General features: G+C 34.3%; 2 protein-coding genes across 3 annotated transcripts in view; both read left to right on the forward strand.

Annotated features, from left to right (window-relative positions):
- The window catches only part of LOC134750644 (T-cell leukemia homeobox protein 3), a 43,979-nt gene extending 34,134 nt beyond the window's left edge, over window positions 1-9,845 (forward strand). The window contains exon 3 of the mRNA XM_063685864.1: window positions 9,496-9,845. Within this exon, the coding sequence (XP_063541934.1) occupies window positions 9,496-9,790 (295 nt within the window). The 3' untranslated portion in view covers window positions 9,791-9,845. The remainder of the gene's footprint in view (window positions 1-9,495) is intronic.
- LOC134750524 (BTB/POZ domain-containing protein KCTD9) overlaps window positions 1-16,696 on the forward strand; it is a 512,667-nt gene that overhangs the window by 124,934 nt on the left and 371,037 nt on the right. The gene's annotated exons all lie outside the window — the stretch shown is intronic.

Below are 16,696 nucleotides of genomic sequence, written 5' to 3' on the forward strand. Positions count from 1 at the left end.
CATCAGGCGGGCCGTATGCTTGTTTGCCACCGACGTAGTATAAAAAAAAAATTTGATCATCATTTAGTTATAAATCAATAATTTCTTAACTTGCCTATATTATCCTTCATCTTTATCTATTTTGTTAAATCACGGCAGTTTCCATTATACGCAGCAAATTTATATCGTTGTCAGCGCGTTATAATCAGGCTGAAATTACTAATTGCCACCGCCGGCTCATTCGCTTTACCGCTTATCTAATTATCAAGACGGGAGTTTAACTGGCTTCTGTCAGCTAGAGATGGGGTAGGGAATATCGATAATAGAATAAATGAATGAATGAATGAATATTTTTATTGCGTGTAACACATGGACACATATTTTTATTAGTAGAACTTACAAACTAAAGGCGATGAAATTGAGTAAGTAAATATTCTTTATTGTGCACAATAAAGTTAAAAAAAAATACACGGAAAGCGAAATACAAGCTTAGGACTAGGTAACAACAGGTGGTCTTATCGCTAAAAAGCGATCTCTTCCAGACAACCTTTGGGTAGCAGGAAAGTTAAGTACTTACAACATTGAACGGGTAGTGACGATATACATATAACAATTTATAAACTTGAAAATAATATATACATACAAATACAATAAATATATACACATATACTGTTTAATTTTTAATACCATACTATTCAGAACGCATCCTTAAATTGTTTCGTTATGCCACTTTTGTCATCTCTTTCATTCTCACCTTTTATCCTATAATATATATATCTCGTTTGGGGCATGCGCATAACACAAGCAGAAGCCAAAACTAAGGAACAGAATTTTGAATTTGATCAAAGAAGATAGAAAATGTCAGCTCTGTGCGGTTGATTTTTAATGTGGTGCGATAAATTTATTATTTAAATACTTTAAAGAAAGTCATTGGATGTGAAGTGAAGTTACACGTAAAGCGGAGTTTAATTGGAGTAAACCGAAGACCTGCACAAGCACCACGGGGGTGAGTGTAGGGATACATCTATATATACGTCCTTTTATTTTACCATCCTTGCATCGAGAAACGGGTGCAGATTCGTCCGAGGTGCTGACTAGAACCAGCGCAATAAAAATAGTCAAAATCCAGGAGGAATTAATTTGCCGGGTTTATTTATTATATAGCAATGTACAAAAAATCATTATACAAAGTAATTTTTTTTAATACTATCGTAAGCACTCTTGCTCTTCGCTAACATGGTTACTACTAAAGACAACTACTGTACCTACCCTCGAATAGGTATGAAGATGTAACAAACCTTAAGACATAGGTATACAACTACTATAGTGTTTTCTAATGTATTCAATACGACCTATAAGCGCAGGTTAATTGCAATAAAATTATCTCATGTCAATGCGGTAGCCGAATGTTATTTGAAAACATTGCGCAATATGCATTTAAATAATTCAACTTACTTTTTAAAAGTACATAATTATATATTAGTATTTAGTATAATATTTGTGTTAAATATCTACTCAGTTTAGGAACATTCCACGAAATTGTGTACCGTTGTGCCGTACTAACAATATTTTTTAGGAGTTTTTTTATGTCACAATTGATGTGAAAAACGCCGAGTAAAATAATCATCGAGTTGAAACGTTGAGAAAGTGTAGGTTATATACAAAACAACATGCATTTGTACGGGACAAACAGTTTATGAATTATGAAACACCGGACAAGTGCGAGTCAGACTCGCCCACCGATGGTTCCGTACTTTTTAGTATTTGTTAACATGGCGGCAACAGAAATACATCATCTGTGAAAATTTCAATTGTCTAGCTATCACGGTTCATGAGATACAGCCTGGTGACAGACAGACAGATAGACGGACAGACACACAGACGGGCAGACAAACAGACGGACAGCGGAATCTTAGTAATAGGGTCCCGTTTTTACCCTTTTGGTACGAAACCCTAATTATGTAATACAGTAGGTATACATATAATATAACTATCGACAATCTAGCCCATCCTCTTCCCATCCCTACAACCCGCTCATACATTAGCCGTTCTAATAAAGTTCTCGCTACGATAATAGACTTAACGCTTTGTTTAATCATTCATTACACCGTCCAACCTAATTAGAGCCCTCTTAACTCGTTGTAATACCCTCTGTAACGAACATACCCCTCCAGCAAGAGGGGGGTAATAGCTCATGTTAATTTGGTGGTTTTAGGGGGGCGATATATCAGAAAGTTTGAGGCAATATGAACTTTATTCCGTCGGTTTTAATTGAATGTGAATTATTACTCTGCAGCTCCTTTCGGCTTATTTTTGGTAATTAAATTGGTTTGAGTTTGAGTATTTCTGGATTTTAATTTGTTATATAGGTACTTCCTTATTTAACTTATGCAATTAAGTACGTCTAGAGTGGAGGGAGTGTGTAATTGTGTATTAAATTCGAGATAAATCGTAGGTACATTTGGATATTTATATAACCGCGGAGTTTTGAAACTTTTGAATTTGAATCGCGTAATTTAGCCGACAGAGTTTGAATAAAATAATTATCCCCCTAAGGCCCACGGTCCTACCCGTAGTACTTTTTCCACAACTACTTATAAATAAATAAATAAATAATAATAAATCAGAATCAGAAACATTAAAAGGAAGGTTTTGTTTCAGAAGGAAATAAATAAATATTATAGGACATTCTTACACAGATTTAGCAAGTCCCACAGTAAGCTCAAGAAAGCTTGTGTTATGGGTACTCAGAAATAATAATAATAATAGTAATTATATATGTATAGAATTTACAAATATATTTCGAACCCAGGACCATCAACTTGACAGGCAGGATCACTATCCACTAGGCCAGACCGGTCGTCACAGTATAACCTATTATGCTGTAAAAGTAAAAAAAAGTTCCGAAATTAAATAAAACTAACGCCTTAGGTATTTACTTATCAATTTAAATTTAGTCCGTTTTATCTGCTGTCATTTAAGAGACTTAAAAGTACCTAATTCAGGCGACGATGTTAGACTTTTTTTGGTCGCAGATTTTAGCAGCAACGGCTCTGAACTCTTGTAGTGAAAGAGATAAAGTCCATTGACTCGACATTTGCATACCAAATACACACTTAAACTCAAATACAGCCATCATTGACCAAGAAACTCAATTACGATAAAAGCGCGCATTATAATTGAAAACATTCCGATATAACGTAAAAGCTTTATTCCCTGACCGATGTCATTCCTTAATTAAAGGATAATCGACTTTATCTCGATGAGTTAAGGTTGATTGGAAGGTTTTGTATGCAAAGTGCTCAGTCCTGTTGTATCTTAATTAGGACGATATGAGCCTGTGTCTTGTAAGGCCGCACGTTAAAAATGGTAAAAAAAGATCCAGTGATATCAATATCAGTAGGTACAGTCGCCATCAGATATATCGGAGCGGCCGAGGTGCTCACAATATATGAACACGTCTCTATTATTGTCAAGGCGTTAAGTGCGTGTTCAGATATTTTTGAGCACCTTGGCCGCTCCGATATATCTGATGGCGACTGTATTCAAGAGGACATACCTAGTTTATTTTGCTTGAGTACAGTATAGTATAGTATGAAAATTCCTTGCAATTGTAGTAGTAATAAAACACTTTATTGTACAAAAAGAAACATAAAACAGGAAAAACACACATCATTTGTACAAAGGCGAACTTATCCCTTTCATGGATCTCTTCTAGTTAACCTTTGAGCAAATCGTACATTTTGCGTTACGTTGCGATATAACATTTTTCCATCTCAAAAAGGTTTCCTGAAAGTCAACTTAGAAATTAAAAGACCCACAGGAGGATCAAAGGCAGTCAACATAGCGCAGAAAGTTATTTAGAATTGAATTATAGAATCGATCATTATTATAGATGCTGCATTATTTTAGCTTAATAACTAAGCATGTAAATTATTTTTAATCTAAATATGGCGTGTTGATGGTTGACATTGAAAATCGGGATTTTAAAACCTTCTGCCAACAATTCACAAGTTAAAGCACCGCGATGATCCCAAAAATTACCGTCTCAGAATTCAAATTCGTGGTAAAGTTTGTTTATGAATAATTCCAGAGACGCTTAGCGTAAGTGTGTTCACCCCTTTTAAGTAAAGGCCATAGAGTTAAGTTGTGGGACGCTTTTACCCTCGCTAAGGAACTTGGAGACTCGAGGTAATATGAGGCTCTTTATGGTTGAATATTTGATGTTAGTAAAATAGGGGTAGTTTTAAGGTCGTTAAATATTGATTGTACGGCATTTTCTTGTTAAAAATTAAACCGTTTTTGTAATTAGGGTAAGACATTAAGGTGAAGTCGAGAACGAGGTATTTTCACATTTTTTTGTATTCACAATACTAACTAAAATGCTTCTGATACTTACAATTATTAGGAGGAAAGGGGACAACCGCTTCTCCGTACAAATTTAGTCCTAAGTCCCCATTTTCCTTACTGAAAAATGTTTTTACATACTAGGGAACAAATCAAATTAATGTTATGAATTTTTTTTTTTTAAAGTAGTCACACTACTATATATTAAATTCCCTTCTAGAGATAGATGGTGTGTCGGGTGGTCTAGTGGTCAGGACATTATTAGCCGCGTAAGCTGAAGACGCGGGTTCGATTCCGGTCTCGGCCACCGGTGGACTTAGTCACTTTTCTTTTAGTGTGTGTTATCCATTTCAGTTTAGTATTTTTTCAAAATTTGATGTATATTAACAATAGCTATGCCCCTTTGTTTGACTTTTTTTAGATTTTTGATTATTATAAGAATTAGGAACGAATACAAAATTCCATACAAAATAAAATTTTAAATGTTCCTAACTCTTATAATACCTAATTTAAAATTGGAAAAAAATAAACACAAGAGTATAATAATTTATTTAAAATTCGATTTTTTTTACAAAAGAGCATAGTTGATACATCAAATTGTGTCAAAATATTTTCAATAATATTACTATCCAGAGGAAAATGAGGACTACGTTTGTACGTTTTCAAAATTTGATGTATATTAACAATAGCTATGCCCCTTTGTTTGACTTTTTTTAGATTTTTGATTATTATAAGAATTAGGAACGAATACAAAATTCCATACAAAATAAAATTTTAAATGTTCCTAACTCTTATAATACCTAATTTAAAATTGGAAAAAAATAAACACAAGAGTATAATAATTTATTTAAAATTCGATTTTTTTTTACAAAAGAGCATAGTTGATACATCAAATTGTGTCAAAATATTTTCAATAATATTACTATCCAGAGGAAAATGAGGACTACGTTTGTATGGAAAGGTGAATTCGTGCGGGTCGCCCACTTTCGTCTTAATATTAAGGAATTGAGCCCCTTCTTATACAGGCAATTTAATGAAGTAAAAGCAAAAGTGCCACCTCTGCTACAGACACCATTTCGTTGTTCCAATGTTTTGACAGTCACTTGTGTCATTGTCATGCGAATCGCTTCTCGACAGAGAAGATGATTAAGCTCGACTGGTTGGCCAACTGATCCGGGTTGAGGTCGCGGTCTTGCGGTCTGGGCGACTGTCAGGCCTTGAAGTTGATGGTTATTGGTTAAGTACTTTAAACTGAGACTTTTAAGGCTTTGTTTTAGCGTTTACGTTTAAATGTGGTCATTAGAATACGGAGATTTGAGAATGTTGGATTAGTGATCCTATTTACTATTGTATGAACTGCTTTGTACGAGTAGGTTACTCATTGAATTTCAAAAAAACGTTAAAAACGTTTCGCCTTTAAGTTGTAAATTAAAAACACATTCAAAACTTCAACTGCAACTTTAACTTTTGAAGTCAAGATTGCAAGGAAAGAAACGAAGAATGACATAATATTTTCTAAATGTATGACAAAATAATAAAATAAGTAACTACATTAACGGGCCTAAATAGATTCTAATAGCTAAGAACCAGAGTGAGTAGATAATTTCCAATACTTGGCTAATTACCTAAGTTAGTCCTATAATTTTAGTGGTGCTTTAACAAAGTTGTAAAATACGAAATACGACATCATCAACAGTTTCTACTTATGGCACAAAGCAAAGATTAAAGCAATTCTCACAAGAAAAACGTACAAAAGCGAAGTTATTTTAATTTACTACTTTACAATGATAGCCAATATCAATAATCGTCCATTAACTTCTTGTATAAGCACTAACGTCCGAGGGTGCGTTTTACCGGGACTTTAAGTATTTAAATATTCATACCGATAAAGGGATCAATCCGTCGGCGACGAGTCATCCCGGTTGGTAAATAATGAACGTAGAGGAACTAAGCTAGGGATGTGAGTTCATAGACTGAAATATTCCTAAAGAAGAGATAAAGAAAAATAAAATTTAGTCCTATTTATAGGACAGTGGGATTAATACAACTATAAAGGGATTGATCCGTCGGCGACGAGTCAGGTCGGTAAATAATGAACGTAAAGGAACAGAAATATTACTGAAGGAGATTAAGAAAAAAATGTCCTATTTGTAGGACAGTGGGATTTATTAAAAATATCGGTTATTTTATCAGTAAAGGGACGAATCCGATGGCGACGAAAAGGTAGGTGAGTATGAAATAAGTTATGTTAAGTGAGTTCATTGACTAAGAAATATTTCTAAAGTTCGTTCGATTCAATTCGTTACGGGCGTGCGGCCACTGACGATATTTCTGCATTCTTAACGCGAACGAACTATAATAGAAAATATTTGAAAGGAAAACAGTTTTCTCCTATACCTATATATAGCACAATGGAATTTCTAGGATCAATCTGTCAATGCCGATGAGTTCTCTCACTCATCTTGGTTGGTTATTGTTAATGATTACTTTTTACTTGTATTTATCAATTAATTTGTATTAAAATAAGTGCGTTTCTGTGTAAACGTGCTCTTTTATGTCAACCATATCTATTTTTCGGTATTTTTTTAAACGAGCTCGCTTTGTCATTTATACACCTCGTACTAGAATTAATCTTTCTATATGTAAGCATAAAAAGTAGCTATTCTGTGTTAACATAAAGCACTTCAATCTTGCTAAAATATTCCTCTCTCGCGGGAATAGATGGTGCCTCATAAGTAAGGGGAGTAACAACGTTCTTGTACAATTTCGCGAACAACTTTAAAGAAATGTGTTGATATTTATCATTTTCGACGGTTTATATTAGTAGATAACTTTGAATGTGTAATGTGTGTTATCTTTGCAATATTGCGTATATGAAAATAGTAGGTACTTGTATTCACCCAATAAAAAAAAATGAGTTTTTTTGCTGCTTATCGATTGTGCATAATTGTACATTTATAATTCTAAATTATTCCTGTTGGGTGTTGTATAATTGTTGTATTCTCCCTTTATTGCACAAAATAAAACCTTACAGGCGGAGTTAATGCCATCAGACATTTTCTACCAATCAACCTCAAGGCAAAGCAGAAAGATTTTGGGCGAAGCTACATCAACAACAACTAAAAAAACTTTTCAATCGCAAAATCGTTTTTTTTGTGTGTTTTGTATGTAGATTGATTTATTTAATATCATCATGACAATAATTTATGTTCTGTAAATATTATATTTTAACGTATAAACAATGCTTCACAGACATGGTTTTCAATCTATTTGTATTTCCTTTTAATATCGATTATTGGTCCCGTCACTAAAGCCCAAACTTTATGGCTGTCAAGCCGGCTTGGCTTCTAAGTTCAACTGCTGGTTAAATTTAAACCGAAGTTGCAGGGGGAAACTGTCGTATTTTGGATCTTCATGCATTCTGCGGTTGTCGAAGGCTGTATCAAAAAGAAAAGGTACCTGGTCTACTCGTATTTAGTTGAATTATTACCACGTACTTAATAAGGGTATTCAAATGTAGGCATAAGGCTATCAACTCCATGTTACAATTTTTTGTTTACTTTTTACATGTTCAAAACTTTTCAAAGATTTTACTCCGTATACGTTATAAGAGTTTAAAACTCGAATTTATTTAATTTGTATTTGCAGAAGTGAGCTTTTTAGAAATGGCTGTCCACAAAGCTATAGTAAGTTGCACAAATAGGAGTAAATACTAAGGCAAAACATTTAATTTTATTAAAGCAAAAAATAACGACTGCCACGATTCAAGTTTCACAAACTGCGACACTCGAACGAACGAACGAGTAAACGTGTTTATTTGGTTTTGTAAATAAAGAACTATGCTTAAATAGACTTCAACATTTGTCATAAGTATATACCTACTAATCCTACTGTGGACGTGTGTTTTGTGAATTGCGTAAACTCTTCTAACGACAGAAGGTCTTAAAACAGCATGATACCGCTAACATAATCCCTTTTAAATCGGAAGACCACTAAACGCAATATTGACGTGCTAAACTGCTGACGGGCTAAAGTTTCTTAATTGATGGCCTAATGGCGGTGGAGGCGATCGATTCGAATAGACTAGTTTGTCATTAATAATGAGGCTTTTCTAATGCAATAACTCGAATTTTACAGTTGATTTGACAAGAATTGTGTTTGTAATCAAATTGGTATAAGTACTATATATAAAACAAAGGTATTATGTAGAAGTTTGATAATGAAATACGGACAATTTTAAATGAAAAAATACGCTGTACGATGGTTTTCTTACTTCCTAAGAAAAGCATCATCCTTTAAGAGTCAAGAAACGAACAAACATGTCATAGTTGCATTCAAAATGAATTTATAATTAAATAATGCTTTACGATTACTAAAACTGGTCACTGAACTAATAAGTTATTAAAATGTATGTACCTAGGTAATCGCCAAAAATATAAATTTAAACGTTCCATATAAAATAAAAAAATTAGGTGCTTTAGATAAACCAAATGTCATATCATTTAAAGACATCGAGAATCAACATCTGAAATAAACTAAATGTGCTATAAAAAGTACCCTACCAAACTATTTAAAAAGCTCAGACTTCACAGTGAAGGCTTCTAGCAAATAATTGAATTAAATAATTCAATTGCAATTGGTTTCTGTGTCCGCTGCATAATGCACTGCCATTAGCGGGTGTGGACAAACCGCATGCATGCGGTATTAGATTTAATTGTTAACTGCATTGTTTATAGCCCGATTATTCGCTAATTACATTGGATTGCTTTGGTGTTAATTGTTTTAGTAGTCCATTTACTTGATATGTGTCATTTGACTTGATAAAAGGACTATTGGAGATTTATTATATAATGTGGCTTTGTGATATTTTTAATTTGACACGCAATGCCAGTATTGCGTCAAACATATCTTTCAGACTAGTGGAAGCATATTTTGGTGTTCATTTTTGTCGAACCCTTCAGATTAAGATGCTTGCCCAAAAAATGCCAGCGAAGGGAATTAAGTTCTATGGACGCTTCGTAACTCAAACTTACACATAAGATTCCCTAATTCATACTGATTTACCATGGTTTAACCCTCTCTCGTCCATGAAAGATACGTGGACATTTACACAAATGAAGTCATGATAATTTCTAACATATTTTAACACATTATTCTCCATTGTTCCAGACGCCAAACAGCTGAAGAGCGCGAAGCGGAGCGACAAGCGGCCAACCGACTGATGCTCTCTCTCCAAGCCGAAGCTTTAAGCAAAGGCTACATCCCAGAACCGCCACCTTCAGCGCAGTTATCAGCGCTGCACTACCAAAGCCCTGCTAACTCAGCGCCGGCTCCCCCTTCGAATACAGCGCTCAGCGCTTTACAGAATCTGCAGCCTTGGGCGGGGAATCAGGGGTTCATGAACGCTCAAGCGGCCAGCGCAGCGCCAACGCACCCGCCGCCTGTAGCGTCGCCGATTTGTTGAATAAGTAATCAAATTTTGTAAAGTTATGCAATTGGTTTTTATGATACAAAGTAAGAACCTTTGAGTAGGACAATAAGCTTTCTTCGAAAGTATGTACCTATGTAAAGATTTGAGTTTTGGATAAAACCCAATACTCCTAGACAGAGAATCCGCCGGTGCGAATTTGAACAAAATTTTATGATTATAACTGTAGGTAAAATAATTTTAAAGTAGCTCTATGTTGTCTGGAATTTGGATTTTACTAGGTACTTTCTTTTTGTGAAGTAAGGTCACGCTCTCATTTTAAAACGACATACTGAAATAACATGAAATTTGACATTTGTGTGACTCTTAAGTCTCTTAATAAGATACACGGACATTGCCATAACTAACTAAAAGAAAAATCTCTTCTGACAAATCTTGTATACTTGTACATAGACATATCGGAGTTTGTAAATAACTATTAGCAATAATTTAAGAAAATACTATATTTAAAATTTTCCCAGTCTGTAGGTATGAAAAGGTTTTGCGTAACATTTTGTACTATAAGTAGTACATGAATTTTATTATAACTGTACATTCAATGGGTTGAATGTTTGTAAATAATGAAGGAAGTAAGCAGTATTATTATTTAAGTAATAATATTAGGTAAATATAATAATGACAGTTAATGATATAACAATAATTGTCTTTTAGCATAAAAGTATAATTGCTTACTTTTTAATACATTGTAAATAAATTATCACAAAAGTAGGACATGTTTTATTGTATATTATCTAGACTTCGCTTAAAAACTTAGATTTATTTAAAGTTGCTATAATCGTAATCATTGTAAAAAAATTTAAAACAAAAAAATAAAGGCAGTAAATTTATACCTTTAATGATAAAATTACTCAAATCCTATGAGTAATGAAAATATTAACGATGATAGCATTTGTTTTCGTTTAAAAAATGATTAATTTGATGCCCTGATTAAATTTCACAATTTTTACACATTTTTATTTACGAAAACGGGACTTAATTGCGTATAATTAACTATTAAAATTGCCGTAGATGTTTCGAGGTTGTCATTGTCTCGGAGATGACTGGCTAATGTTTACATCAACATCTAGCGGCACTCAAGTTATTTAGGGTAGACCGTCCGCAAGTTATTTGGTCATCGGGGGTAATTTTGCAACTTACACGCGATTAAGTCCCGTTTTCGTAAGTAATAATTTGAATCCGTTTGTAAATAAAGTGTATATGCTTGTGATACATTGAACATTCCAAATTATGTTAACATAACAACATTAAGAACACTAAGGTACCAATATTTATAATGCCATTGTTAGACACGTAGGTAAGGTGAAACAATCAAGATTTCCAGAAATATTTATCCTCACGCTTGGACGCTTCCCACTGTCGTAATTCTAGTACAGTCGCCATCATCGGCCACGGTGCTCACAAATATCTGAACACGCCTTTATTGTCAAGGCGCTAGAGTGCGTGTTCAGATATTTTTGAACACCTCGACCGCTCCGATATATCTCATGGCGACTGTACATATTTCCTCCAATGAAATTAAAACCAAACATGGAACAGAGTTGGTTTTCTTTTGTTTGTTCGATTTTAAAACGAATCAAATTCACTTCTAATTTCTAATATCATTGATTTAAATTTGACTGTTAATTTTTCTTGTATGGTGGTATGAATATTCCTAAGAACACTGCTGCTGTTAGGATTTTAGGATCCTAAGAACACTGCGCCGGGGCCCCGCCATTTTAATAATATTAAAATAAAGAGTGCTGTAGTAGAAAATAGTTATTTACGATACAAGTGCGTAAAATAGGAAATTCGCAACGAGTGGCGAATTTTAAAACACGACCGAAGGGAGTAACTAATATATTATTACAGGGTGTCGTAATGGAGCACCAGATGTACTATAAAATACAATAATGCATTTTCTTTTTGAAGAGATAAGGAGATATTGATTGTTCTACTTTGCTATATTTGTCTCATATATTATATACTGAATATTGAACTGATGTATTGCAAATTATTGTGTAATTACAAGTTTTCATTGCTCTGGTACCTAATCCCAGATGACGTTTTAATAAAATATTAAAATAATGAATTATACTGTTTTACTTAAAACCTTACAAGGACATAATAAAAATGTTCGAAATAGTATGAAAACTACTTTGGCATATATAAATAGAATACTCTTGAAATAAAACTATGAAAACGGATTATATCGCGTTTAACATACGCGTATTTTTATTTTTAGTATGTGGGTATTTTTGCACTTTGTAGTTTTTCCTCAGTTTACCGTTGGCCACGAACGCTGTGGGTTCGAAACGTCGGGATGTACTATAAATTCAATATACGCGATATAATCCGTTTTCATAGTTTTATTTCATGAGTAACTATCGCGGTAACCGAAGACAATATTAGAATACTCTTATTGCACACATTGCGTTATGATCACTATAGAGAAACCATACCTACTAAACTGTCGCGATGAAATTGTCGCAATTGCAACCTGTACCACGCGACAAAAACTTCGTAAGCGTCGTAAATTTCATGGCGCTTAAGCGTTTAGGTCGCGAGATTCACGCTCCGTTTCTATGGTTTGATGCCAAAACGGCAGCAACTCATGGCGCAAGATACTGGTCCTCTGTGCCGGTTCTACACGTAGTTCAACGATTGCACAATGCACAGCAGAGCTCAGTAGAAGATATAGTTTAAGAAAAACAATTCAATTACCTAGAGATGAAAACAATAAAAACAACAGCACATTTAATCGCTGCGTAAGTTTAGTGTTATTAGTAGCAAAAGTGAGTTGTGCCGTCCAACGTGTGACGTCATCACGCTCTATCGAATTCGCGCCAAAAATGATAAGCGTTTTAACCGCTCAAAATTTTTCAACATTTTAATAATTTTTTGATAAAATAATGTGAAGGTTTACAAAAGTATTTTTATTTTTTTCGGTGTTCAAACGATACAAATTATGATTACAAAAATTAAAAAAAATCATGCATGAGCTAATTTGGTATGGTTTCGAAACGACCTTAAAGATCGCTCACGCTGAATGATGCATGCGAAATGAAGTGAGAGTCGTGGGTGAGTGAGATGCACAATTACCAAGACGATCGCCAAGGTCGATCAAAACTAGTACATAAATTAAAAATAAATTAATTAAATAAATTAAATTAAATTATTAAACTAAAGTAAATTTGAATCGGGATCATTGTCTTTGCCTCTACGAAGCATTTCCGCTACATACAGTGAACTGAGCGCTACGATCGTAGCTCAGATAATGAGTAAACTAAGCTAAAGAAATATATGAAGAACATAAAAAAAATTAATGACGCTGATTTGATTAACTGATTTGACAAGCGTTACAGAATAAACTGAACAATAGAATTTTTGAATTAAACAAATAATAAAAACGAAGTACAGCAAATTATTAAGATTTAGTATGTTCGGATAATATAGTACAGAACAGCCTTTTAAATACCTAATAAACTATAGTAGATTGTTAACCAAGGGATGAAATGATACCTTTCACCCGAGTTAAACACTCTACTTACTTTTCATTTCGAATACGAGGAAGGTAAAACGCATGTGTTTTTTTAAAAACATGACTAAGTATACATTTTTATAGTATTTCTTGAGGGTACTTTCAATTAACAATTCAGGCAAAAGTATCGTTATTTATGGAATGAAGAGTCAAATATCAGAATGGAAATTGTATAACAAATCCATTGATAAAAAAAAATGATAAATGATTTATTTGTGTATCAAAAATGCAGCTTATTACAAAGTAGAATTACATTTTTAGGAGTATTCTATTCTATTGTTAGACAGCCTAGGAATAGTGTCCTGAGCCCTTAGGGATCAGGGAATAAACCACCGCCAGTTCTAGCAATGCAGCAAAGGTTGGTTGTGTACACAAGTTAAAAACAGATACAGATGGTCTGATGGTTAAACTCAAATTTCAATTGCTTATCGTAATGAAAATTAAAAAAATCGTACTTCGAACGTAAAATGCTCTAGTGCAGAGACGCGAGACGTATCATTTTCTGCACACCTTTCAGAACAACAATGACCCTCTTTCAGAGCATGAGAAATGAAAAGTATATACATTTGTAATTGACACAAAGGTATAAAAAAAATAAGTTGGATATCAGCACAATAAGGATGACTCACGCTAGACCGTTCCGGGCCCGGGACGAGGCTCAGGGGTCAGGTAACTGTATGGCCATATATACTAAACTTCATCCGATATTGGATGACCTTGGAAGAAAAACAGCTGCTAAAAGATGCACTAAAGGCATCAAGAAAGTCCTTTTATTTTTGCAATAACGTTGGTTTTTGAACAACGAACAATAATTAAATAGGTACCTATAACAAACTTAAAAAAAAAACACAACCGAATAAGGGCTAACGCGTATGAATTCGCCGCTAGGGGCGCTAGTGTAGATGGTGGTCTTTTCCATAGTTCGAAATGTCAAATGTCACTTGTCACTTCAATTACTGACAGCTGTTCTTTAGTCTTTTGGACCACCATCAACAGAGGCGCCAACTGGGGAGCAAAAAAACGATAGCCCTCATTGATAACCTCCTCCTTTTGAAATCTTGAAGTCGGTTAAAAATATGGGTAGAAAAGCACTTTTTGAGTTTTCGCTTTTTTGTAGTCAGATCCGATATCCGACATCGTATCGGACAATGTGAAAACGCTCTAAGCGGGTTTAGATGAAAAATTGTGCTCATTTTATTTTTAACGGCGTATTAATGTAAGTACCTTCAATTTCAGATGATGAATAAAAAAAATGAAATCCACATTAAAGCGGCATTAATATAAATCTCCAGAGACCACAACTTTGATTACAGACGCAATCATATTCCAAAATAATTGATGTGAAACAATACAATTTCAACGAAACCAAAACGGTTTTCAAAAAACCCTAAACGAAATCGATTTCAAGAAAAAAACCTATTTCCGTCCTTCAAAACGGACGATTTAACGTCATTTAGGGCGACCATTAAAATGATACCTACAATTTTGTATGTCCTTGCCGCGACTATAATGGTAAAGCATTATTAAAGGACGTGACTTCTGTAGTGTCATTAGTATCCTTTGTTTTATGAACCGAAAACAATTTTGACAACCCTAGCATTTAGGCACCTGCATGAGAAGCGACTCCTGACTATGTACCGTTCCGTTGCCGTTTTAGTCATGCTAGTAAAATTGAGATCGGTTACAAAGTGAGCGATGTATTGTAAACTAAACCAAACTAACGTTTTTTGTGGTAAACGCGGTTGGATAAAGGTTATTCCAAATGATATTTTAAAGGATGTCTCTTCCTAATCGATGTTTATGAAGCAAAAAATGAATTCACATTGTAGCACTTTGGATAATAGTTGATGGATGAATGATCTTAATATTTATTTCGACGGGTGACGACACGGAAGAATGAGGTATTTTTAAATAATCCCTACTAATATACTCGTAATTTTATAAATGCGAAAGTAACTGTATGTCTGTTACCTCTTCGCGCTTGAACCGCTGTACCGATTTAGATGAAATTTGGTATAGCGATAGTTAAGACCCCGGGATGGACATAGGATAATTTTATCAATGATCATCATTTTCCACGCAGATAAAGTCGCGGGCAGAAGCTAGTTTAATATATTTTTATATTATTTTTTATGTAATTTAATATTTAAAAAACACTCCATTGTACCCGTCACAATTTTTCCTAAAAAATATTTCCCAAATTGTGTCCCGTCTAATAACAAATTGGCCTGTTTTTATAATCGCGTGACTTCTTTTCAAATTCCCTTTGGCTTACAAATTCTTCAAAAGAACCAGTATTTTATGAGCCCGCGGCCTATCAGCTATGATACCGAGCTATGATGACAGTTGTTGATATAAAACGCCAATAATGCATGGAAATAGTCATGTGCCTTTTCGTAGCATCTACCATCCGTATTTTTTTTCCTTTTCGTTTCGGGTTTCTTATTTTTTCTTTTTTTTCTTTTTTTTTCAAAGACCAAAGTTACACGCCAAACTGCTAATGCAGTTTGTTGGCGAGACAGCGCCGAGTGTGTGTTTGTCGATGTACGATGGTGATGTTCGTTAGTTGGGTCAAATTCTTTTCGTAGTCTTGTTTTTTGGCCCCAAAAAATGTGACAGAGTGGAGCTTTTACAAAAAGGGGTGAAATTTAATTTCTAATTTTTCTCAGAGAATAATCTACAGCTAGAAAGACGTGCAACGGCACTCAACTTTTTTTTATTTATATGATAAAAGACAAAAATAGAAGCGTGACAGAGTGGTCAGAAACTAGACAACGACTTTTGTTGTCGAATTTCGACTGAGGGGGCCTACCGCAAAAATCGAAATTCGCAAATTGCGGGGATTTTTCTCTTTTACTCCAATGGAGGCGTAATGAGAGTGACAGAGAAAGATGCCCGCAATTTGCGAACTTCAATTTTCGCGGTTATAGCCCCGGCCCTTCATATATTGCGCTCAACCAAATGTACGAGAATGAACGGCCTTCATTTATGGTTTGTAAAGCAACGGGAATAAAAGCCTGTTAAATTAGTCCTCGAAGGGTACGACTTTGGGATCAATGACTACCGTAATCGATGTGGCGTGTAACTGCCACTGTTTGTAGTTGGGATGGCTAACATTGGCAGCGAGTGTTGGCCGAAACATTAATGCAATTAACCATTAACCAGTACAAATTGAACCGTAAACTGTAAACGTCCGTTACGGTTACGGTTCAATTTGTACTGGTTAATGGTTAATGGCAATTAACGTTCGGCCGACACTGTTAGCAGCAGCCAGAGAGTTGGAGCCGCATACACATACAACTTGATCTTATGAATTAAAAATTAATAAATAATATTTAAATAATATTTGGATTGAATGTTAAATA

The sequence above is a fragment of the Cydia strobilella genome, chromosome 20 (assembly GCF_947568885.1).
Source record: "Cydia strobilella chromosome 20, ilCydStro3.1, whole genome shotgun sequence".
In the NCBI taxonomy this organism is placed as follows: Eukaryota; Metazoa; Arthropoda; class Insecta; order Lepidoptera; family Tortricidae; genus Cydia; species Cydia strobilella.